Below are 25,213 nucleotides of genomic sequence, written 5' to 3' on the forward strand. Positions count from 1 at the left end.
GTTTTAGCCCTGGAAATAATACACTGGTTATGAGCACAGAGTTTGATGTAATTCCCAGTCTGGAGTGTTACACAGTTTCACCAACATGAGCTTTTCCTTGTAGGATTGTTTGAGGTCCGGGCCATCCAGTATTTGGAAACAATTCCTGAGTCGGAGCCCAGTGGGATGAACAGAATTTTGCGGAGTCTTGGTGAGTTGCTGTGTTTTCCTGTTAGATAAATGTGGCTGAAGACCAGGCGCAGTGGCTCATGCCTGTAATTCCAGCACTTTGCGAGGTCAAGTAAGGAGGTTTGCTTGAGGCCAGGAGTTTGAGACCAGCGTGGGCAGCATAGTGAGACCCCATCTCTACCCAAAATTTTAAAATTAGCTGGGCATGGCTGGGCATGGTGGCTTGCGCCTGTAATCCCAGCACTTTGGGAGGCTGAGGCAGGTTGATCACCTGAGGTTAGGAGTTCGAGACTAGCTAGCTTGTCCAACATGATGAAACCCCATCTCTGCTAAAAATACAAAATTAGCCTGGTTTAGTGGCAGGCACCTGTAATCCCAGCTACTTGGGAGGCTGAGGCAGGAGAATTGCTTGAACCCAGGAGACAGAGGTTACAGTGAGCAGAGATCACACCATTGCACTCCAGCCTGGGCAACAAGAGCAAAACTCCATCTCAAAAAAAAAAAAATTAGCTAGGCATGCTGGCACATGCCTGTAGTTCTAGCTACATAGGAGGCTGAGAGGCCTGAGGGGGATCGCTGGAGCCCGGGAGTTTGAGGCCTCAGTAAGATGATCTTGCCACAGATGACAGAGTGAGATTCTTGTCTCTAAAAAAATAAATAAATAAAAATTAAAAATAAAAATAAATAAAAATTAAAAAAATAAAAAATAAATAAAAATAAATGAAAAATAAAAATAAAAAATAAATGTGGCTGAAAAAGTTTTGCGGTAAGTGGGTCTCATCACAAAAGCTTTATAATCAGATCAGCAATATAGCCTTAAATAGGCTGACCATAAACCATGATGCTAGTTTCAAAGTGTTTTGGAGAAAAAGCAGCATTTTTCTCAAAATTTGGGATCCCTCATCAGAGTGGTCTGTGGGGCCATTTCCCAGAGATGAACTTCCCTGATATAAGTTTATTTATTTCATGATATGTTTGCATATCATGATTATTAATCTTTTCTAGGACACATTCCTTGGAGAATCTTATAAAAACTGTGGTCCTTTTTCCCAGAAAAATGTATTTACAGCATATAAATAAATTTTGCATATAATTTTAGGCTGCTTATGTACCCCATGAAGTCTATCTTTGGTACTCCAGATTAAAAACACCTGGTTTAGAGGGACTTCTGAGGCAAAAGAGGATTTCTTACAAGTCTCTAATTTTCTACTTCATACAGAAACACATTTATGATTTTTCAATAATAGTTAATTATCTAGTATGATATAAGAGAACAGGGGTGTGGCTAGCCTAAAATAATGAGTAACCTATATTGTACGATATTTGTATTTTGTCTTTGAAATATATGCCCCCTAATTAGGCCCTGTCCTTCACTAGCTGACAGACCATGGACAAATTAGGCCTTAGGCTGTTATTTCATCTTTATACAGTGGGGTTAGATTAGATCAGTGGTTCCCAGGTCTGACTACATTTTATAATCTCCAGAGAACTTTAAAAAAATTTTCCCCTGGGCTCCAGGAAATCTCTGGGGAGAAGCCAGGTGATTTTAACCTATAGTCAAGGTTGAAAACCACTGGATTACATGATGTCTGAGTTCTTTTCTACCTCTACAATTAATTAGATGTATGGGGTTTGGGGTTCATTTTTGCTTTTGTTTTGGTGGTTAAACACATCAACTGAGTTTGAGATGTCAGCTTAACTCTTGGGCTGTTCTGAATGACTGACCTGTTAATCCCTTACCTCAAATAATGTACAATAAATAAAAATGAATTGAGCATTCACTGTACTTTTCTTTCCCTTTAGGAAGTAAAATGAAATTTCTGCAGAAGAAATGAAATCTCTGATTGTCTCCATCCTGAATATACAACAGAAAGTGCCAAAGAAAATATTTTTCCAAGGGTCAGGATCCCATGAAGTATTCTACAAAATTCTTGAAATTTTAAAAGGTTAAAGAACGAGTCAGGCTGTCAGAGGAGGATTCTCCTGTTGCTGCTGTAGTAATCACCGGAGAATTGTTGGGAATGGTCTGGAACCAGTGCCATCTTTACTCTGTCTCCTTTTTTTTTTATAGCAGCCTTTTCTATGTGATTCTTGGGCTCATTCTCTGTTTTGTGCTTTGTCTGTGAAAGTAGTTGTCTTTCACAAGGAAAAGCCTTGTTGTTGTTACATTTAAAAAATAGCTCAAAGATGAGAATAATGAGAGAAATGCGGAGTTTAAGGTAGTAGAGAGACACGATGGAAATGGAGAACACTAGCCTTATACACATAATTCTCATCACTGAACTATCATGGCAGCTTTAAACCCATGGGCTGTTTGACCTGGGCTAAGGAATAGACTCATCACATATCTCCATTGTTTTGCCTTATATTATATCTAGGGGAATCTCACTTAGGAGGAAGCCCTACTTGTAATATTATAAGGTACTCTTATTATGTACCTTATAAAATTAGACATCTTGCAACTCCTCCTCCAAGTTATGTGGCATTCGAGTAGTTTGCTTGTCCCTCACATGTCAACATTAAACTTTGTGGAGGCTGGATGCAGTGCTCACACCTGTAATCTCCACCACTTTGGGAGGCTAAGGCAGGAGTTTGAGGGTAGGAGTTTGAGACTAGCCTGGGCAACATAGCAAGATCCCATCCCTACAAAAACATTTTAAAAATAAGTAAATAAATTTAAACTTTGTGAAATTATAGTTAATATGAAAATGTCCTTTCAAGGGCATGGGAGCCACCTTTATTTTTTAGTGTCCACCATGTGCCATGCACTGTGGTATATGTATGCATATCATCTCAACCAATCCTTAAATCAACCTTATGAGATAGATATTTGCATCTCCATTTTACCAATAAAGAAACTGAGGCTGGGTGCTGTGGCTCACATCTGTAATCCCAGCACTGTGGGAGGCCAAGGCGAGTGGATCATTTGAGGTCAGGAGTTCGAGACCAGCCTGGCAACATGGTGAAACTCTGTCTCTACTAAAAATACACACAAAAAATTAGCTGGGCATGGTGGCAGGTGCCTGTAATCCTGGCTGCTCGGAAGGCTGAGCCACGAGAATCGCTTGAGCCCAGGAGGCGGAGGTTGCAGTGAGCTGAGATCATGCCACTGCATTCCAGCCAGGGTGACAGAGCGAGACTCCATCTCAAAAAAAAAAAAAAAAAAAAAAAAAAGGAAAAAGAAAAAAGAAAAAAACAAATTCGAAGAAGTTAAATACGTTGCCCAAAGTTGTACAACACAGAACTGAAGCCAGGACTTTTATGGACACAGAAAAAGTTGGTTAGTCCTACAGATGGAAATTTCATCTCAATGGGATTATATAGCTATTTATTTTATTAATAAAAATTTTCTATTAAGTGTACCAGAGCCACTTTTCAGCTCTGAGGATAAGGAACTTTATAGGTGCCTAGATGAGACTCTTTTTATTCCCCAAGAAATGTTGAAATTTTTGCTCTAATTAAATTAGACTCAAAATATGAACATTCCTTGAACATATACCACTTAGTCATCCAGACCTTTAATATCTAAAGTAGTAGTAGTAGTGATTAGAAAGAGAAAGTTTTCAGTGATGGTGCAGTGTTTTTTTTGTGTGTGTGTGTGTGTGTGTGTGTGTGGTTTTTTTTTTTTTTTTTTTTTGAGATGGAGTTTTGCTCTTTTTGCCCAGGCTGGAGTGCAATGGTATGATCTCGGCTCACTGCAACCTCCGCCTCCTGGCTTCAAGCAATTCTCCTGCCTCAGCCTCCTGAGTAGTTGGAATTGTAGGCGCCCGCCACCACACCTGGCTAATTTTGTACTTTTAGTGGAGACAGGGGTTTCACCATGTTGGCCAGGCTGGTCTCGAACTCCTGACCTCAGGTGATCCACCCACTTTGGCCTCCCAAAGTGCTGGGATTACAGGCGTGAGTCACTGCACCCGGCCTGTATGTGTGTGTTTGTGTTCTTTTTTTCAAACTCATGGGCAAATTCAAGTTCAGATGGTGCACTTTTCATTGATTAATGTTATAGCAAATGTCAGTTTGTTTTCTTCAGTTTCTGCTGATGGTTTTAACTGGCACAGAAAGTATTTATTCAACCTTACAAAACTGTGTAAGTTGTATTGTGATACAGTTTATTGACTTGTACAGTACTGTCATTACAACCCATTCAGGTATGCATGAATCTGAAGCAGAACACCATTTAAGACTGGTGCTGTATAATATAATTCCTACAGATGTGGGTCCAGGGAATAGAACTGAGCCTGTCTTTTTTTTAATGTTAAGCAGGTTATCCCCAGTGGGGCTTCTACTAGACATCTCTCCATTTGATCTCTTACACTCCAACCCAGCGGGAACAGTTAATAATTGGATGTTTATAAAATGGGGGTAAAAGGGTTTACTGTGATGGATCCTGGCTATCCCTCTAGGAGGAGACCTTTGCTTCAGCAATGGTGTCTTCATCCTCGCAGCCTGAAGCTGCTTCATTTCCTTAGGTCTGTTGTGTTTTGTTCCTGTAAAGTGTTATGAATTCTGGATATTTTTGTAAAAGAATCAAGATTTGTATAAAATGTTGTTTACAGATCTTTTAATGAATAAATACATAAAAACCCCACAGATCCCTTGGAGAATTCTTAAAATGTAAAGATCTTTTATGTCACTTTAATCTAGAGCTAGCACATTTACCTAATGGTACTTCGGTAATAAGAATTAGTCTTAGACTGACCAGGCTTAATAACGGAGGTCAACATTTCCAGGCTCTTGGCAGACAAAGCCTGGGTCTAGACTGCACACCAGGCAGGGCATATAGTCTGACAACTTTATTTGGTCTTTACCTGCTTAATCAAAGGGAAGCTGCTTAGTCCAGGAGCCATGCAGAAGAGAAAGTGCATGGGCAGCAGCTTGAGTGGTTCGGAGGCAGTGAGGAATGCCATTCTATTACCGTTAAGTCCTAAAGGCAAAATGACAGGATTTTTAAGGAACTGAGGTTCCTTTTGATACGCAGACCATAAAGCTTCACAATTTTAATTGGAGACTGGCGCCCAATTCTACAGTCTCTTTAAAAAATGTACTTATCCAGTGCAAAGGTTTTCAGGGCGCCGAGAGGGAAGGATAGTTGGGGTACAGCAAGGAAAAGAGGAAGGACCCGGGGTGCAGTGGCTCACGCCTGTATTCCCCACATTTTGGGAGGCCAGGAGTTCGAGGCTACCCTTGGCAACATAGAAAGGCTCCATCTCTACAAAAAAAATTTAAAAATTAGCCAGGCGTGGTGGTGTGCACCTCTAGGCCCAGCTACTCGGGAGGCTGAGGTGGAAAGATCGCTTGGGCCCGGGGGGTTGAGGCTGCAGTGAGCTATGATCACGCCACTGCACTCCAACCTGGGCAGGAGAACAAAGACCCTGTGTCTACAATAAAAAAGGAAAGAAATCCCGCACGGAGGAAGAGAAGATTAAGGGGAGAAGGTGGGAGTAAGCAGAGGTGGGAAACCAGTTTATCTTTCCCCGCCAAATCCTGCAGCCAGTTCCCTCCAAAAGTGTTAAGGGGCTCCCCTTCCAGATATCAATGTTTTGGAGGAAACGAAAAGCCCCAACTTCTAATCGCCGCCATTCGAAGGCAAAAAAAAAGTGCAGTAAGCAGAGGACAGGAAATTGAGGCCTTTCGCTATCGCAGAGACGCCCAGACGTGACGTCACGTCCGCCCAAAACAAACCAGCCCGGCAATTTCTAGACATTGGGCGGACCCGCCTTCAAAATTAGCAACTGAGCATGCACTAACGTCAATACGCAGGGAACGTGATTACATCAGTGTCAGGCGCCGGCGTAATTAAATATAACTGAGTTTACACAGACGCAGAAGACGCAGGCAAACCTGAGGTCCTCGGAATGGCGGGCACGGGTTTGGTGGCTGGAGAGGTTGTGGTGGATGCGCTGCCGTATTTTGATCAAGGTTATGAAGCCCCTGGTGTGCGGGAAGCGGTGAGTGCGGGGTGTCTTTGTAGCTGACTCACTGCTAGCTGGCTCAGTACTGAAAGAAACATGTTACAATTTGCCACTTCTATCCTGGGGACGATTCTGTTTCTTAGGCTGCAGCGCTGGTGGAGGAGGAAACTCGCAGATACCGACCTACTAAGAACTACCTGAGTTACCTGACAGCCCCGGATTATTCTGCCTTTGAAGTAAGTATGTCTTGAGCCCAGGTGTGAACGAGGATTCCTGTGAACCTTTATTTAGGATTGAGAGCTTTAAATTCCAGTTTTAACCATTGCCTGCATAGCTACTACTTACCTATTGTATAGGTGTCAGTGTATTGAAAACAACTAGATAGATAAGTCTTCTCCGAGGTTCTCCATAGGAAGACTTTCTGGGGCTCCACAACTCACTTAATGCAAAAATTTGTGGCTACAGTTCTTTGAGATAGGATCCATGCGTAAATTCTCAAAGGGACCCTCTCCTGCCAAGATTCACTCTACAGCAAGTGATCTAGGGTTTTTTAATATGTATAAGCCTAATTACCTAAGCTCTTTAGAACCACTGGAGAGTGGCATATTAAAGTCTAGTTATTTACCAAATGTATGTGATATGACTGAAAGGACAAACCATATCCAAGTGTGTACTACTTTTTTCTCAGCCTTCTCCTTTTTTCTATAATCTATCCGATGTTTTTATTAGCACATTTCTGATTAATGTAGGCAAGGATTTTCACTGATATGAATACTTTACAAGTGTTAGGTGCCATTCTAGATTCTGAGATCATAGAGATATATGGGGTTTTTTTAAAATATGTTTTGTTTTCTTTTAATTTTTCTTTTCTTTATTTAAGACAAGCATCCTCTCCAAAAAAGATACGGTTTCTGAATACAGAAAAATACAATACAGTGAGGAGCTAGATATATAAAACAAAAAGTTTACAATAGTATGTATAAATGTGTAATAATATGTAAAGGACCTATAGTGGAGGTATGTATAAGGACAAGAGGATTAGAGAAGGGAGTGTCCATGCTTGCCTAAGGAGTCAGATGCTGTTGTACTGCACACAGTGAGTATGATACTATTTTAAATGTATAACCTTGAAGTACACTCAGGATTCTAGTTGGGGTCTAATTAGCTAAATGAAATGTAAGATATCATTTGTAAATTATTGGATTCAAGTATTTCAATATGTACAGCTTGGAGGATTTTTTCCCGTTATACCTAATCATTTATTTATGAAAGGATTGTATTATTAAAAGGCAGTATTTAGCTGGGTGTGGTGGCTCACACCTGTAATCCCAGCACTTTAGGAGGCTGAGGTGTGAGGATCACTTGAGACCAGCCTGGGCAACATAGTGAGACTCTTTCTCTACAAAAGAAAAATTAAAAAGTTAGCCAGGCGTCATGGCATGCACCTGTAGTCCCAGCTACTCAGGAGGCTGAGGTGGGAGGATCACTTGAGCCTGGGAGTTCAAGGCTGCTACAGTGAGCCATGATAATGCCATTGCACTCCAGCCTGGCGACAGAGTGAGACCCTGTCTCAAAGGGAAAAAAAAGAAAAAGATATTATTTACATTAAAGTAACATGAAAAAATTGTTAGTTAAGATTGTTGTTGTTTTTGTTTGAGACGGAGTCTCATTACGTCACCCAGGCTGGAGTGCAGTGGTGCCATCTCTGCTCACTGCAGCCTCCACCTTCCGGGCTCAAGTGATTCTCCTGCCTCAGCCTCCCGAGTAGCTGGGATTGCAAGTGCCTGCCACCATGCCTGGCTAATTTTTGTATTTTCAGTAGAGACGGGATTTTACCATGCTGGCCAGGCTGTTCTTGAACTCCTGGCCTCAAGTGATCCACCCACTTCAGCCTCCCAAAGTGTTGGGATACAGGTGTAAGCCACCATGCCCAGCCTTGGCTGAGTTTTAAGTAGAAGACATATGTTCCTATGAACGTGTTTTTCTATGCTTTTTCTAAATATTGTTACCTAAGTGTAGATGTTAACCACATTAAGAACTAAGTACAGTAATGCTTCCTTATTGGACTGATTTCTGAAGGTTTCAAATAACTGCGTTCAATCACAGACTTTCTAAAATACTTTTGCCAGTTTTTTTCCTTCTCTCTTAAACACCTTTGTAATTAGTTTACTGATTATTTAATTAGTAAACTCCCGGGTTCAAGTGATTCTCCTGTAATTAGTTTACTGATTATTTAATCCTTTCTTTTTTTGAGACGGAGTCTTTCTCTGTTGCCCAGGCTGGAGTGCAACTCCTCTGCCTCCTGGGTTCAAGCCATTCTCCTGCCTCAGCCTCCCAAGTAGTTGGGATTACAGGCATGCACTACCATGCCCAACTAATTTTTGTATTTTTAGTAGAGACGTGGTTTCACCATTGTGGCCAGGCTGGTCTGGAACTCCTGACCTCAAGTGAATCACCTGCCTCAGTCTTCCAAAGTGCTGGGATTACAGATGTGAGCCACCACACCTGGCATCCTTTCTTAGTAATAGTTGGTAATATATACTGGGCTCACCGTCTTACTTGGTGCACAAAACAGCTCTATAAACTGTATAACTATGTTTGCTATCCCCATTTCTTAGCTGGGAAAACTGCAGCTTAGAGAGGCTAATTGACTAAGACCTTAACCATTCTTCAAACTGCCTCTGAAATTACTCTTTCATTAATTCATTTAACAACTATTTACAAAGGTCTGTTCCATTCTGGGTATTGGAGAACAGTATCGGCAGGATCCATACTCATGAACCTTAAAATCTAGAGTGTTGAGACAGACAATAAATAGATCAGAAAAATTGTTGATAAATGCTGCACAGAGAATGATAGTGATAAAGTGACTGGGCGACTCTAGGTTGGATGGTTGAGGAAGGCCTCTCAAAGCTGAGATGAGACTACTCCATGAGCAGGGATTGCCCCCGCCGCTCCATGAACACTGGCTTAGTCTTTGGAGAGAGTTGAGCTAAAATTCCAGATTTATCACTTACTGAGCATGTGAGTTAATTAAGGGTTCCTTCTATGCTGCATGGCTCAAGACTACTTATGCTGCATTTTTATACTGCATCTTGTTTAATTGGCTGTTACTCCTTGTCTGTCACTGCAGAATTTTCTAGCTAGAATGCCCTGGTTTTTTTTTGCAGGAAACTAGATAACTACATTTTCTTAAGATTGCGTGTAATTTAGCAGTAGCCCCTGCAAAATACTTTCTCCAGAAAGAAATGCTTAATACGAAACTTTATTTATTTATTTATTTTTTTTTTTGAGATGGAGTCTCACTCTGTTGCCAGGCTGGAGTGCAGTGGTGCGTTCTCGGCTCACTGCAACCTCCGCCTCCCAGGTTCAAGCGATTCTCCTGCCTCAGCCTCCGAGTAGCTAGGATTACAGGCGTGTGCCATCACGCCGGGCTAATTTTTGTATTTTTAGTAGAGACGGGGTTTCACCATGTTGGCCAGGATGGTCTTGATCTCTTGACCTCGTGATCCACCCGCATCGGCCTCCCAAAGTGCTGGGATTACAGGCATAAGCCACCTCGCCCAGCCTAATACAAAACTTTTAAACATTAATGCAGGCTTCTGTAAGGCCTTTGATACTTATTTAGTCTAATTGTTAAGATAGTCAAAGTCCTCAGAAAATTAAAATTACATGGAATAACTGAAGTATTACTACAAACAAATATTTTAAGCAGTTCTTCATCCTCAGAGTAGGAAATGTGCAGAATGGAAATGGGATAGGACGTTGGCCCTAAAGAGGAATAGCTATACTACATTTACTTGCAAACAGTAAAATTGCTAGGGAAGATAGTGAATATAAAGAAAAGACAGTTTGGGAGGCTGAGGCAGGCAGATCACCTGAGGTCAGGAGTTCGAGACCAGCCTGGCCAACATGGTGAAACCCTGTCTCTACTAAAAATACAAAAATTAGCCAGGCGTGGTGGCAGGTGCCTGTAATCCCAGCTACTCGGGAGGCTGAGGCAAGAGAATTGCTTGAACCCGGGAGGCAGAGATGAGCCAAGATCGTGCCATTGCGCTCCAGCCTGGGGGACAAGAGCGAGACTTCGTCTCACAAAAAAAAAAAAAATTATTTCTTGGATTTCTGGAGGCTGGAAAGTGTAAGCTTCACAGGCTGCATCTGGTGAGGGCCTTCTTGCTGGTGTGGACTTGGTGTACCGTCCTGAAGCAGCACAGGGCATTACATGGCAAGGTAGGGGCACACAAGAGAAAGACAAACTGGCTTTTATAACATACCCACTCTGGTGATAACTCATTAATCCATGAATGGATTGAGCCTTCATAACCCAATCACCTCTTAAAGACCCCACCTCTTAATACTATTACATTGGGGATTAAGTTTCTGTATGAATTTCAGAGGGGACAAACATTCAGACCATAGCACTGTCGAACTGATTCTGATATGCTTCTGGAATTGAGAACCACTGGTTTAGGATTAATCCTTTTCTCTGTGGGCTGCTTAATACATGCCACTTTTCCTGCCTGAGCTGAATGTGAAGTGAGTGAGTGAGTGTGTGTGTGTTCTTCAGATTCTAGAGAGCATTTAACTCAGAGAATTAGGGAAAGGTAAACAATTCATTATAATGGGTAGTGTAGCTTAAATCTATTCTTTGGTGATTGTTCAAATTTCAGTTGTCAACATGATCTTAGAAATCTTTTTTCTGATTTACACATCAGACTGACATAATGAGAAATGAATTTGAAAGACTGGCTGCTCGACAACCAATTGAATTGCTCAGTATGAAACGGTAAGAATATTAAAATGGAAATTAAAAGTTAGTTTGTAGTAACTCAGTAATGAGCTGAGATTTGTGAAGAATGTATTAGCTGGCTAATATTGGCAGTGTTGGCCAGGTGTGGCTCATACCTGTAATTACAGCACTTTGGGAGGCCAAGGCTGGTGGATTGCTTGAATCCAGGAGTTTGAGATCAGCCTGGGCAACATGGCAAAACCCCATCTCTACCAAAAATAATTAATAATAATAATAATAATAAACGTACCCGGGTGTGGTTGCACGCACCTGTGGACCCAGCTACTTGGAAAGCTGAGGTAGGTGGATCGCTTGACACCCCCAGGAGATGGAGGTTGCAGCAAGCCGAGATTGTGCCTCTGCACTCTAGCGTTGGGGACAGAGGGAGACCCAGTCTTGAAAAAAAACTATATCTATATATCTATATATAGAGAGAGAGAGAGAGAAAGAGAGAGAGAGGCAGTGTTGAAGGACTGGGTAGTATGAAGAGAGAATAGAAGGAGTCATATTGCTTCTCATTTTTTTCTCTACCGGTGCATGGATATGTTAGTGGATGGGTGGGTGGGAGTATTTTACAAAAATGGTAGCAAACTTTTTTGTCTACTGCTTTTTCCCCTTAATATATTACTGACATCTTAATATTATTAAATATTCTTCAGTAACATTTAATAGCTAATGTAACAATCTTTTATGTGAATGTAATGTTGCTTATTTAACCAGTTCACATTGAAGTGAACATAATGGTGCTAAATCATATTTGTAAATTGATTGTTAGCATATATCGGTTTCTTATTATTGCAAAGTTTACATCCTCAGTCTTCTGTAGTTTTTATACTATATGGAGACTCATGGGACATTCTACTGAGAAGAGATGTAAAGGCTTGGCAGTATAGATGGTTTTATTTCATTTTGTTGTTTAATTTCAGATATGAGCTTCCAGCCCCCTCCTCTGGTCAAAAAAATGACATTACTGCGTGGCAAGAATGTGTAAACAATTCTATGGCCCAGTTAGAGCATCAAGCAGTTAGAATTGAGAATCTGGAACTAATGTCACAGCATGGATGTAATGCCTGGAAAGTGTACAATGAGTAAGAACCTTTTTTTTCATCTTCTGTTTTTTTTTTTTTTCTCTTTTCTTTCCATCTCACCCAAAGTTTTAGTACATTTTAAAAGTATGGGAGGTGCTGGGTGCAGTGGCTCACACCAGTAATCCCAGCCTTTTGGGAGGCAGAGGTGGGTGGATTGCTTGAGGTCAGGAGTTCGAGACCAGCCTGGCCAACATGGTGAAACCCATTTTTACAAAAAAAATACAAAAAATTAGCTGGGCATGGTAACGTGTGCCTGTAATCCCAGCTACTCTGGAGGGTGAGGCATGACAGTTGCTTCAGCCTGGGAGCCAGAGGTTGCAGTGAGCCAAGATTTTGCCACTGCACTCCAGCCTAGGCGACAGAATGAGACTCTATCTCAAAAAAAAGGAAAAAGAAAAGCCGGGCGCGGTGGTTTACGCCTGTAATCCCAGCACTTCAGGAGGCCGAGGCAGGTGGATCACCTGAGGTCAGGAGTTTGAAACCAGCCTGGCCAACATGGTAAAACCGCATCTCTACTAAAAAAAAAAAAAAAAAAAATTAGCCAGCCATGGTGGCGCTTCTGTAGTCACAGCTACTCAGGAGACTGGGGCAGGAGAATTTCTTGAACCCGGGAGGCAGAGGTTGCAGTGAGCTGAGATTGTGCCCCTGCACTCCAGCCACGGTGACAGAGTAAGACTCCGTCTCAAAAAACAAACAAAAAACCCACAAAGTATGGGTAGGGGAAGTGTGATAAAAATAATGTAGCTAGACTTTGTCTTGGGATTATGTTCTAGAACTACAACCCATATGAAAGGCCACTATTTTGAAACCCACCTCAAAGTTCAAGAGTACTAACAGGACCTAAACCAAACTACCACATTTATTGTATAATATTGTAACAAAACGAGTTCTGAGGTCGCATTTGCAGAGCACCACTTGATAGAATGTTATCAAGTGTTGCTTAAACAGTTGATTCTCATTAGTCATGCGTTATGTTCTTTAAGTCCTATGAACACTGAATTAGCAAATACTGTACCATTTCTCCTAGGGCAAATATGTACATATTCATGTGCACACATATACATATCTGTCACATAGATTATAATCTTAAATCCTAAAATAAACTCATCCTGGTAGACTTCTTTATTTTATAAAAGAGAAAACAAAGTTGAGAAATGTAAAGTAACTTTCTTGAAACTGTCCCACTAACAGATCCCAGACTTGGAACTTGAACTTCATCCTCTGGTTATTTCTGTATGAGAGCTAAAACAAGAAGGCAAAGCACCTCCTTGTTCATCCTCAGCTGAAAATGTGCATGCTCAGCTATGCAGATTTTTCACCACTGTGCACATGTCCGTGAATGACTGCAAAACACTACAAGTAGTAATTTTGGAATTACAAATAAATTTGAGCAAGTATTTGTTGTCAAAACAAGCCACTGACCTCCTGTTTGTGTTCCATGTAACTAGCTCCAGCTTTAGTATTTATTGTCTATCTAGAATTCAGATTCCTTGCTTGCAAAATTCAGTGGTTAGATTATCTGCATGGCCCCTTTGTGCCCTAAAATTTCCTGAGTGTCTATTCACAATTTAAGAGAAAAAGGCCACTGAATTTCATAACAGTATGTACAACTTTTGTTAGAGTATGTTTCCTGAAACATAGCTATAGAAAATAAAGCAAAACCATGAAATGATAATACTGTTTCTCAAATCTTCAGAATTATGCATTAAATATTTGTAGCCACATAAAAATCATCCAGTGGGCAAAATCCAGAATTTGGGAAACTCTACAAAGCCAACAACTAACTTTCTTTTATATATCTATATATTGCAAGGGGGAAAGAAAAGAAAGAATGGGATTAGGGTGATTAAGAAATGTAAGCGACATCAATAAATCTGTTTCACAAAATGGAAAAATGTGATTCTTCTCAAGAAGCTTTATCTAATGGAAGAGATAATAAGTTTTATGCCAAGTAACCAATAGTCCATTTTTGGCAATATGGGGGCAAGTGCTACATTGTGTGCTGTGGTCTGTAAACTAAGCTTTAAGAGATGGGGCATTGCCAGGTGTGATGGTTCACGCTTGTAATCCTAGTGCTTTGGGAGGCTGAGACAGGAGGATCACTTGAGGCCAAGAGTTTGAGACCAGCCTGGGCAATGTAGTGAAACCTTGTCTCTATAGAAAACAATAAAAAAAAATAGCTAGGTATGGCGGTACACACATGTAGTCTGTTTCAAAAAAAGAAAAAAAAAGATGGGGCATTAAGTTGAGGGTTGTTGAAGAAAGGTGAAATTGGGATGTTTAGAAGGAAACAAGGAGAACATTCCAGGAATGGAGAACATAGATGCAGAGGAAAAAATATGACATTGAAAAGAACACTGCTGTCAACTTACCTGAAAACCGTTAATAATTCCCTATTACCTGCGAGGTAGAGGCCAAGTTTTTTTTTTTGTTTTTGTTTTTTTTGGAGGTGGGGGCAGGGGGCGGAAGAGAATCTTGCTCTGTCGCCCAAGCTAGATTGCAGTGCCACGATCTCAGCTCACTGCAACCCTCTCGGGTTCAAGCAACTCTTCTGCTTCAGCCTCCAGAGTAGATGGGATTGTAGACACACACCACCATGCCTGGCTAATTTTTGTATTTTTTGTGGAGACAGGGTTTCACCATGTTGGCCAGGCTGGTCTTGAGCTCTTGGCCTCAAGTGATCCTCCAGCATCAACCTCTCAAAGTGCTGGGATTACAGGTGTGAGCACCCGGCTGGGCCAGGCTTTTTAACATGGTATTCAAGGCCTTTTCCTTACTACCTCAACTGTAAACTTTTAACTCAACCCACACTAGTCCTTTCTCTGGTGATTATCGTAAATCCTCCTCTGGTCCTTTACTTGCCCTTGCCTTTACCTGTTCTACCCAAATTCAGCTTGTTTAGGGCTCAGCTCTAGTTTGCTTACTTGTCTTCCCTGATTGAAATTCTGCTTCTAGTATTGTCTGCCTCTTCTGAGTAACTATACACTGAATTATTGTGCACATCACTTGTTTTCCATTTAATCACAAAGTGCTCTATAGTGCTTAACATTCCCCTGAGCATATTTTGTCTCCTCCAAATTCAGTGGACACTTCTCCAGAGGAGATGTACTATATTTTATCAAAGTATATTTAAGAGGAAGGGTGGGAGAAGACAAACTAAACTTTCAGGGAGAGCCAATTCAAAGGAAAGCTCCCTGTTGGTGGTCAGAAGTCTGGAATAGAGCACTAAAATCAATAGTCCTCAGCATGGAGTGATTGTCAAAGTCAAGGAAAGGGGAATGACCTGAGGGAAAGCCTAGAGAGGCACAGCTGTTTGAAGACTGAATTTTGAGAGAATTGCAGCTAATGCAAGGAAACCAGTCAGTAGAGGTAGGAGAAGAACTCAGGTGAGCAGCAGAAAATTTGAGTCACAAAAGCCAGGAAACAATATTAGATTTAGAGCAAGAACACATTAGGGCCAGATGTGGTAAAAATGGACCCTGTAGGTGATTGATCCACTGCCTTAAGAGGAAATTGATATGATGTGGAATTATATCTCAATAAAGCTGTTATTTAAACTTAAAAAAGAGATTAAAATCTGTTTTATTCTCTAAAATAATCATATGGTACTCTGTATTATTGAACTTTTCCCCTGTGCTAGTTACAGCTGACCTGGACTGGTATCTGTTTTTTATTTTGCTATGCATATGTTACATGCAAATATGGACTGATGCCTCATTCTACAACAGTTTTCTTTTTCTCACCTCTCTCTAGTTAGCAGTAGACAGGAGGAGAGAATGACAAGATGAATGTATATGCACAAATATAGAGATAAAAGGGGGTTGAGAAATAAAATAAGTGGGTACTCAGATATATTCCATCTTTTCTATGACAAGAAGTCATGACAGTTTAAGAAGTGACAAAAGGCCGTGTGGCCACACATGTAATTCCAACACTTTGGAGGCTGAGGTGGGGAGATTGCTTGAGCCCAGGAGTTCAAGACCAGCCTGGACAACGTGGTGAAACCCTGTCTCTACAAAAAAATAATGAAAATTAGCCGGGCATGGTGCCTTATGCCTGTAATCCGAGCTACTTTGAAGGCGTGAAGTGAGAGGATCGATTGAGCCCAGGAGGTTGAGGCTGCCATGATTGCACCACTACATTCCAGCTTGAGCAACAGTAGAGCAAGACTCTGTCCCTCCCCCCCACAAAAAAAAAAGCCAGGTACAGTGGCTCACACCTGTAATCTCAGCACTTTGGGAGGCCGAGGCAGATGGATCACTTGAGGTCAGGAGTTCGAGACCAGCCTGGCCGACATAGTGAAACACCATCTCTACTAAAAAAAAAATACAAAAATTAGCAAGGCATGGCAGTGCATGCCTGTAATCCCAGCTACTTGGGAGGCTGAGGCAGGAGAATCGCTTGAACCAGGAGGCAGAGGCTGCAGTGAGCTGAGATCTCACCACTTCACTCCAGCCTGGGCAACAGAACGAGACTGTCTCAAAAAAAAAAAAAAAAAAAGCAACCTAAGTACTCCAAGTATCAGGCAGGGCATGGTAATCCCAGCAGTTTGGGAGGCCAAGGTGGGAGGATTACAGCTCCTTGGGAGGCTGAGGCAGGAAGATTACTTGATCTTGGGAGGTGAAGGCTGCAGTTAGCCATGATCACACCACTGCATTCCAGCATGGGTGACAGTCCTCGATTATGGAGTGTCCAACATAGTTCTTGGCACAGAGCTCCATAAATAACGATTTTTGGCAGAAAAACTTGAAAAAGTTCACTTTTAATTGGTACTATTTTAATGTATTTTAATCTGATTTTCCTCTTTTCCATCAGAAATCTAGTTCATATGATTGAACACGCACAGAAAGAACTTCAGAAGTTAAGGTAAATTGTTTTTTCCTATTACAGAATGAAGTTTAAGTGAACCTTTAATAGATAGAAAGTAAGAGGAAAAAGAAAGCAATGAGACTGCAGCCAGATGAAAGTAAACAATTGATCCACTCTCTTTGTTCAACATCTGACACTGGGTTTGCCCTACCTAAGTAGAGGAGAAATAGACCTGAGGTCTGAAAACATCTCTGCCACCTGCAGCTTGCAAGTCTGCAAACATCGAAAGGCACTTTTAGAGGGGGAAAAAGTTGCAGAATAACACATATAATCTGATTTTTAAAACCAATTTCTACACACACTTATAGGAAAGCCTGGAAGGACACCCAGCAAAAACTCAACAGGAGTTGGGAAAAAGGAGACATGCATGAGAGGAGGGACTTGAGACTTGTAGTCTGTGTGTGCTCGTGTGTGTGTTTGTGTGTGTGATTTCTCACAATGAGCATGTTTTATGAAACTTGTAATCAAAAAATAATTAGAAGAAAGGTAGTTTCTACAGTTAGCCTATAACTGTACATAATATTCTCATGGGATTAAAATATTCTCTTGTGTTATAGAGTTTTCTGTTGATTTAGGTCTTACATTAAAATATAATTGGGTTGTATAAATAATTTTTTACAGAAAACATATTCAAGATTTAAACTGGCAGAGAAAGAACATGCAACTCACAGCTGGATCTAAATTGAGAGAAATGGAGTCAAAGTGAGTATCTATAATTCCATCATCTTTTAAATTGTTTAGCCCTTTCTAAGGTTGATTCAATAATATGATTCAAATAGCATTCAAATGGGATGCCACAGGTATCAAAAGAAATGCTGTTTTCTGAATTCACCCTTCCCTGTCTCTGCCTCTTTGTAAGGTGTTAAAGAGAACTATAAATGAGAATTGAACCATTGGTGAAGGATCCTTTGCTAAATTGAATCATTGCTAAAGGATTCTGATCTTAGAATACCCTGTTTTTAGTCTAGTATTTTTGGCCTTGAGTAGAATTCTACCTATATTCTCCTTTTAAACGGAAAAAAAAAAAATAACCAGGCACGGTGGCACATGTCTGTAGTCCCAGCTACTCTGGAGACTGAGGCAGGAGGATTGCTTAGCCTGGAAGGTTGAAGCTGCAGTGAGCCATAATCGCACCACTGCACTCCAGCCTGGGCAACAGATCAAGACCTAGTCTTTAAAAAAAAAAAAAGGAAAAAAATTATTTTATAAAATCTTGTAGGGAGGGAGATTTCATACTTGATAATTTTTTGTACCTCAGGTTTATGCATTTTTAAAAATGTTACATACACATATGTATACCCTTATACAATATAATCTTGAATATTTGTATCATTTCTCTCTTCTTTTTTGCTTTGCCATTCCCTTTCTCCCTTCATTACTCAAGTCATTCTCCTTGTTCCACCATCTCCATGTACGTGTTATCAGTCTCTTTGGTACCCTTTCACGCTTTTTCCTCAATTTAATAAACTATTGCCTCTTTCCTTTTTGTTAATTAAATTAAATACTATCTTCATCACTCTTTCCTATTTCTTCTGGTTTGCAAGTTCTCTCATCTGTTTCTAATTTGCTTTTTTATTAATTGAACTTTTATTTTAAGATAATTATAGATTCACATGCAATTGTAAGAAATAATAGAGAGCCAGGTGTGGTGACTCACATTGTAATCCTAGTGCCTTGGTAGGCCAAGGTAGGAGGACTTCTTGAAGTCAGGAGTTCAAGACCAGCCTGGGCAACATAACAAGACCCTGTCTCTACAAAAAAATGCTTTTAAATGAGCCAGGCGTGATGGCATGCCTTAGCTCCTCAGGAGGCTGAGGTTGGAGGATTGCTTGAGCTCAGGAGTTCTAGGCTACAGTGAGCTGTAATCACACCACTGCATTTCAGCCTAGGCAACAGAGCAAGACCCTGTCTCTGAAAAAAAAAAAAAAAAAAAAAGAATACAGAGAGATTCCATGTACCCTTTGCCTACTTTTCCACAATTGTGCCTTGATTTTTTTTTAATGGAGAGTTGAAAGTGAAGGTTAGGCCAGGCATGGTAGCTCATGCCTGTAATCCCAGCACATTAGGAGGCCGAGGTAGGTGGATCACCTGGGGTCAGGAGTTTGAGACCAGCCTGGCCAACGTGAAACCCCATCTCTACTAAAAATACAAAAAAATTAGCCAGCCATGGTGGTGTGTGCCTGTAATCCAGCTGCCTGGGAGGCTGAGGCAGGAGAATCGCTTGAACCCGGGAGGCGGAGGTTGCAGTGAGCCGAGGTTGCGCCATTGTTCTCTAGCCTGGGCAACAAGAGCGAGACTGTCTCAAAAAAAAAAAAAAAAAAAAGTGAAGGTTAGTGTTATAGCTCTGGGTGAACATGTGTATACATTTAAAATAAAATCTTCTAAGAGAAGTTTTACATTGAGTAATTTTTTTCTTTTTTTCCCCCCATTCTAGTTGGGTATCCCTGGTCAGTAAGAATTATGAGATTGAACGGACCATTGTTCAGCTAGAAAATGAAATCTATCAAATTAAGCAGCAACATGGAGAGGCAAACAAAGAAAACATCCGGCAAGACTTCTGAAAAGACAATTTAGCAGGTAGAAGAAAAGTTGGGCTTTCACAAAAGGCATCTGAACTTTTAATGAACTGTGAAGGACAACAGCATCTTCCCAAAACCATTGATGTTTAAGTGTTTAGAAATCATAGAATGTGTAGGCTGCTGTGGTAATTCTATTTGTTTATCTCAACAGAATTAAAATGTCTAGCTTGGTGGTATTTTTATAGCCATAAAAGAAAATCTTTAGGCTTTCAAAATAAGTATGACTTTAGAATAATATTGTGTCATAGAATTAATTTTCAGCCATGTGGACCATATTTTGTATCCAAGGATCCTTATTTAAAGCTTTCAACATGTACAGGAAGTTGGAAATTTTTGGTTTATGACTTTGTCTAATAAAGATAGTTCTAAACACATTCTTGATCACCAAACAAGACTTCAGAAATACCGTGACTGTACAGAGTCATCATTGTTATCATCATCATAGGTAACAGTTATATCAAGCTTAATATGTGCTGAACGCTGTTCTGAACACTTCAGGTAGATGACCTAGATGTATGTGAATAAAAACTATTTGGTCCTCACAAAAACCTCAGGAAGCGGTTACTGTTTTTCTCATATGTGGACATGTAACAGACACCAGTTAAATAACATAACTTGCCAGAGTTTTATAGCTGAAAGTGTCAGCTTTTTTATAGAAAGTGTCAGTCAGGTTTTGAACCCAATAGTCCAGCTCCAGAGTTAATGTTCTTACTTCTCTACTTGTAAGGAATTAAATTGTGTAAAAGATTCCTGCCCAATTCAGAAAAAATATTTGCAGCATATCAAAAGGCAGTCTTGCTAGGTGCGGTGGCTCACGTCTGTAATCCCAGTGCTTTGAGAGGCCAAGGCAGGAAGATCACTTGTGTCCGGGAGTTCAAGGCCACCATAAGCTATGATTGTGACACTGCACACCAGCCTGGGTGACAGAGCAAGACCCTGTCTTAAACGAAGCAAGGTAGTCTTAATGTATAAAGACTGACTGAAAATTATTGAAAGGTCAGTGGCTCACACCTGTAATCCCAGCACTTTGGGAAGCTGAGGTGGGCAGATCACGAGGTCGAGAGATCGAGACCATCCTGGCCAACATGGTGAAACGTCGTCTCTACTGAAAATACAAAAATTAGCTGGGCATGGTGGCATGCGCCTGTAGTCCCAGCTACTTAGGAGGCTGAGGCAGGAGAATCGCTTGCACCCAGGAGGCGGAGGTTGCAGTGAGCCGAGATTGCACCACTGCATTCCAGCCTGGCGACAGAGTTAGACTCCATCTCAAAAAAAAAAAAAAATTATTGAGAGGCGTTCATCTCAATAACTGATAAATATAAATTGAAAAATTGAGAGGCGTTCATCTCAATAACTGATAAATATAAATTGAAAAATCTGAAAATTATTTTTCAATTTTGAAAAATATAAAAGGATGTTCATTATAATACAAAATAAACCTAGAACTTTTTGATCTGTGATATTGATAAATGGTCAGTACTTTCAAAGGTACCTTAAGACAATTGAGAGCCCCATTTGTTTTTGTTTTGTTTTGTTTTGTTTTGCACTTGTTGCCCAGGCTGGAGTTCAATGGTCTGATCTTGGCTCACCGCAACCTCCACCTCCTGGGTTCAAACAATTCTCCTGCCTCAGCCTCCTGAGTAGCTGGGATTACAGGCATGTGCCACTACGCCCGGCTGATTTTGTATTTTTAATAGAGACGGGATTGTTCCATGTTGGTCAGGCTGGTCTCAAACGCCTGACCTCAGGTGATCCACCCAACTCGGCCTCCCAAAGTGCTGGGATTACAGGCGTAAGCCACCACGCCCAGCGAGAGCCACATTTCTGTGTTGAAGATAGGGATTGTGGGAATGAATGCATATGGAATGTTGTCATCCATCTCTTCATTCCCCATCCTCAGACTTCTCTCAGAAGGAAACTGGAAGAGTTGTGGAGTATCTGACCAGCCTAAGAGAAAAGACCTACTACAGTTGTTGAAATTGAGAGTTTCCCAACAAATGACCAAGCCAGGACACAAGAGCAGAGAGGCTCAACAAACCACCCCCCAACCAACACAGCTTCTAAACCGTGCTTTAGCTCCCCACTTTTAAACATGAATAGACAGTTGAGGATCACCAGATAAGGCAGTTCTACATTGTGAAAGATAAGGAGTAAAACAAATCTGGGAAAGACTATGGAGAAAATAGATGATACAAGAAGAAAAAAATTATTTTTAAGAAATATATCCTCAGGCTGGGTGTGATGGCTCACGTCTGTAAATCCCAGCACTTTGGGAGGCCAAGGTGGGAGGATAACTTGAGCCCAGAAATTGGAGACTAGCCTGGGCAATACAGTGAGACCCCCATCTTTACAAAAAATAAAAAAATTAGCCAGACATGGTGTTGTGCGCCTGTAGTCTCAGCTACTTGGGGGGCTGAGGGAGGAGGATTGCTTGAGTGCAGGAATTCAAGCCTTTAATGAACTACGATTGTGACACTGCACTCCAGCCTGAGTGACAGAGCTGAACCATGTCTCAAAAAAAAATCCTCAGAGGAGATATTGCAGCCATAATAATATATAAGATGCTATTAAGAAACAGAACAAAACAGCTTGTCGAAATTAAAAAATATGGTAGCAGGAATTAAAATTCAATGGGAAAGTTAGGAATTAAAGTTGACAAACTCAAAGAAAGTGGAGCCAACAAAGACAAACATGGAAAACAGAGAAGAGAAAATAGGAGGACTAGTCTGGAAAGTCAGTAGCTGAATAACCTGAGAGAAAACAGGAGGGAAGAAGTCATCAAAATAATTCAGAATTTTCCAGAACTGATTGATTGATAGAATTTCCAGAGTCAAAAGGTCACTGCACAATGGATGAAAATAGACCAACTCCGGAGCATGTTACTTGCGAGATATGAGAGCACCCAAGCACACGAAGATTCTGCAGGTGTGTGGGGGGGCGGAGGGGCGGATTGTTACATATAAAGGATCAAGAATCAAAATGTCTTCAAGCTTCTCAACAACATCTTTGGAAGCTAGAAAGAAGATAATGTAGAAGTGCCTTTGAAATTCTTACAAAAAATTATTTCCAACCTAGAACTTTTTACATAGCCAAATTATAAGCCAAGGGTTACGGTAGAATAAAGACACTCGGAGATACATGAGATCTCAAAAGCATTTACTTCCTGAGTATCATTTCTCAAGGGGCTGCTGAAGGACGTGTGCTCTTCCAGCGAAACACGGGGAAGCAGTGATGGGACTCTTCCAAAGAGCTTGGTGAAGGGCTCTCAGGATTATATATGTACATTCCGTAGAAGGCAACTGGTTCAGATTGGAACACTGTGGCTCATGAGAGCTGTCATCACAAAGATGCCTGCTATCATTGTACCATCATTTTACACTGAGAAACAGCCCAGGGGAAAACTGGCCCACAATCTGACCGTGTTCTTCCCCACCACACGCAGGTTATTGGGATGCAAGTGGTGGTTGGTTACATGAGTAAGTTCTTTAGTGGTGATTTGTAAGATTTTGGTGCATCCATCACCCAAGCAGTATATGCTGCACCCTGTTTGTAGTCTTTTATCCATTGCCCCACTCCCACCCCTCCTCCCAAGTCCCCAAGACTGTGTTCTGTGTTCTAATGAAGTTCCTGTTCCTTTGACCTGCTGGAAATGTTCTACTAGGTACCTACTCTTGGAGAGCTTGCAAGTAGAAAATTCACAGGAGTTCATCCCTGAACTTATGCCTGCCAAATGCACATTCCAGCCTGGCCAGAAACCCCAACAATATTAAGCCCTTTGTTTCCAAGAAATCACTTAAAGCTTTGTTCCCTCACTTCCCCAGAATAGGCTTTGTGACTGTCAGGGAAGCTGAAGCCAGACCAGCTTGTTTTTCCCTGGGAGCTTTCATCCAACCATTGAAATTGTACGTTTTATTTACAAAGGTAGGCTGTGCTTACTTCACAGTTTTTATATTAATTACCTTTCATATTCATTTACATGTAGATAGTTGTGGAAGGCTGCAAAATGGCCCCTAAAGATGTCCAGATCTTAATCCCTGGAACCTGTTAATGTGTTACTTTCCATGGCTAAAGAACTTTGCACATGTGATTAAGGCTCTTAAAGTGAGATTATCCTGGATTATTTGGGTAGATCCAATGTAATCCCAAGGGTCTTTTTTTTTTTTTTTTTTTTTTTTTCAGGATTTCATAGTAAAGTTTAAGGAAAATGGTGCATGCCAAATTTGGATACATATCAAGTTTTTGGGTTTTTTTAAATATGTATTTTTTATTGTACTTTAAGTTCTAGGGTACATGTGCACAACGTGCAGGTTTGTTACATATGTATACATGTGCCATGTTGGTGTGCTGCACCCATTAACTCATCATTTACATTAGGTATATCTCCTAGTGCTATCCCTCCCCCCTCCCCCCACCCCACAACAGGCTCCAGTGTGTGATGTTCCCCTTCCTGTGTGCATGTGTTCTCATTGTTCAATTCCCACCTATGAGTGAGAACATGCAGTGTTTGGTTTTTTGTCCTTGTGATAGTTTGCTGAGAACAATAGTTTCCAGCTTCATCCATGTCCCTACAAAGGACATGAACCCACCATTTTTTATGGCTGCATAGTATTCCATGGTGTATATGTGCCACATTTTCTTAATCCAGTCTATCATTGATGGACATTTGGATTGGTTCCAAGTCTTTGCTATTGTGAATAGTGCCACAATAAACATATGTGTGCATGTGTCTTTATGGCAGCATGACTTATAATCCTTTGGGTATATACCCAGTAGTGGGATGGCTGGGTCAAATGGTATTTCTAGTTCTAGGTCCCTGAGGAGTCGCCACACTGTCTTCCACAATGATTGAACTAGTTTACAGTCCCACCAACATGTGTTCCTATTTCTCCACATCCTCTCCAGCACCTGTTGTTTCCTGACCTTTTAATGAAGGCCATTCTAACTGGTGTGAGATGGTTATCTCATTGTGGTTTTGATTTGCATTTCTCTGATGGCCAGTGATGATGAGCATTTTTTCATGTGTCTTTTGGCAGCATAAATGTCTTCTTTTGAGAAGTGGCTGTTCATACCCTTTGCCCACTTTTTGATGGGGTTGTTTGTTTTTTTCTTGTAAATTTGTTTGAGTTCATTGTAGATTCTGGATATTAGCCCTTTGTCAGATGAGTAGATTGCAAAAATTTTCTCCCATTCTGCAGGTTGCCTGTTCACTCTAATGGTAGTTTCTTTTGCTGTGCAGAAGCTCTTTAGTTTAATTAGATCCTGTTTGTCAATTTTGGCTTTTGTTGCCATTGCTTTTGGTGTTTTAGACATGAAGTCCTTGCCCATGCCTATGTCCTGAATGGTATTGCCTTGGTTTTCTTCTAGGGTTTTTATGGCTTTAGGTCTAACATTTAAGTCTTTAATCCATCTTGAATTAATTTTTGTATAAGGTGTAAGTAAGGGATCCAGTTTCAGCTTTCTACATATGGCGAGGCAGTTTTCCCAGCACCATTTGTTAAATAGGGAATCCTTTCCCCATTTCTTTTTTTTTTGTCAGGTTTGTCAAAGATCAGATGGTTGTAGATGTGTGGTATTATTTCTGAGGGCTCTTTTCTGTTCCATTGGCCTATATCTCTGTTTTGGTACCAGTACCATGCTGTTTTGGTTATTGTAGCCTTCGGGGGCGGGGCATAGCCAAACAAAAGGCAGCAGAAATCTCTGCAGACTTAAATGTCCCTGTCTGACAGCTTTGAAGAGAGTAGTGGTTCTCCCAGCACAGAGTTTGAGATCTGAGAACGGACAGACTGCCTCCTCAACTGCCTCCTGAGT

At 40.9% G+C, this 25,213-nt stretch overlaps 2 protein-coding genes across 5 annotated transcripts in view; both read left to right on the forward strand.

The window, feature by feature from the left end:
• The window catches only part of DENND2C (DENN domain containing 2C), an 89,204-nt gene extending 84,446 nt beyond the window's left edge, over window positions 1–4,758 (forward strand). For 3 of the 4 annotated variants that reach the window (XM_054553859.2, XM_054553864.2, XM_054553861.2), the window contains 2 exons: window positions 104–190; window positions 1,972–4,751. In XM_054553859.2, the coding sequence (XP_054409834.1) occupies window positions 104–190; window positions 1,972–2,003 (119 nt within the window). In that variant the 3' untranslated portion in view covers window positions 2,004–4,751. Of the gene's footprint in view, window positions 1–103; window positions 191–1,971 lie in introns of all 4 variants that reach the window. The other variant, XM_024239340.3, reaches the window with a different exon arrangement.
• A 1,242-nt stretch (window positions 4,759–6,000) lies between these two features.
• BCAS2 (BCAS2 pre-mRNA processing factor) lies at window positions 6,001–19,953 on the forward strand. Its single transcript, NM_001132157.1, is given in 7 exon segments — window positions 6,001–6,116; window positions 6,224–6,316; window positions 10,796–10,866; window positions 11,796–11,957; window positions 16,773–16,823; window positions 17,448–17,528; window positions 19,261–19,953. Coding segments are annotated over 7 exon segments (678 nt in total). The 5' UTR covers window positions 6,001–6,023; the 3' UTR covers window positions 19,388–19,953.
• Window positions 19,954–25,213: the final 5,260 nt, after the last annotated feature.

The sequence above is a fragment of the Pongo abelii genome, chromosome 1, assembly GCF_028885655.2.
Source record: "Pongo abelii isolate AG06213 chromosome 1, NHGRI_mPonAbe1-v2.0_pri, whole genome shotgun sequence".
Classification (NCBI taxonomy): domain Eukaryota; kingdom Metazoa; phylum Chordata; class Mammalia; order Primates; family Hominidae; genus Pongo; species Pongo abelii.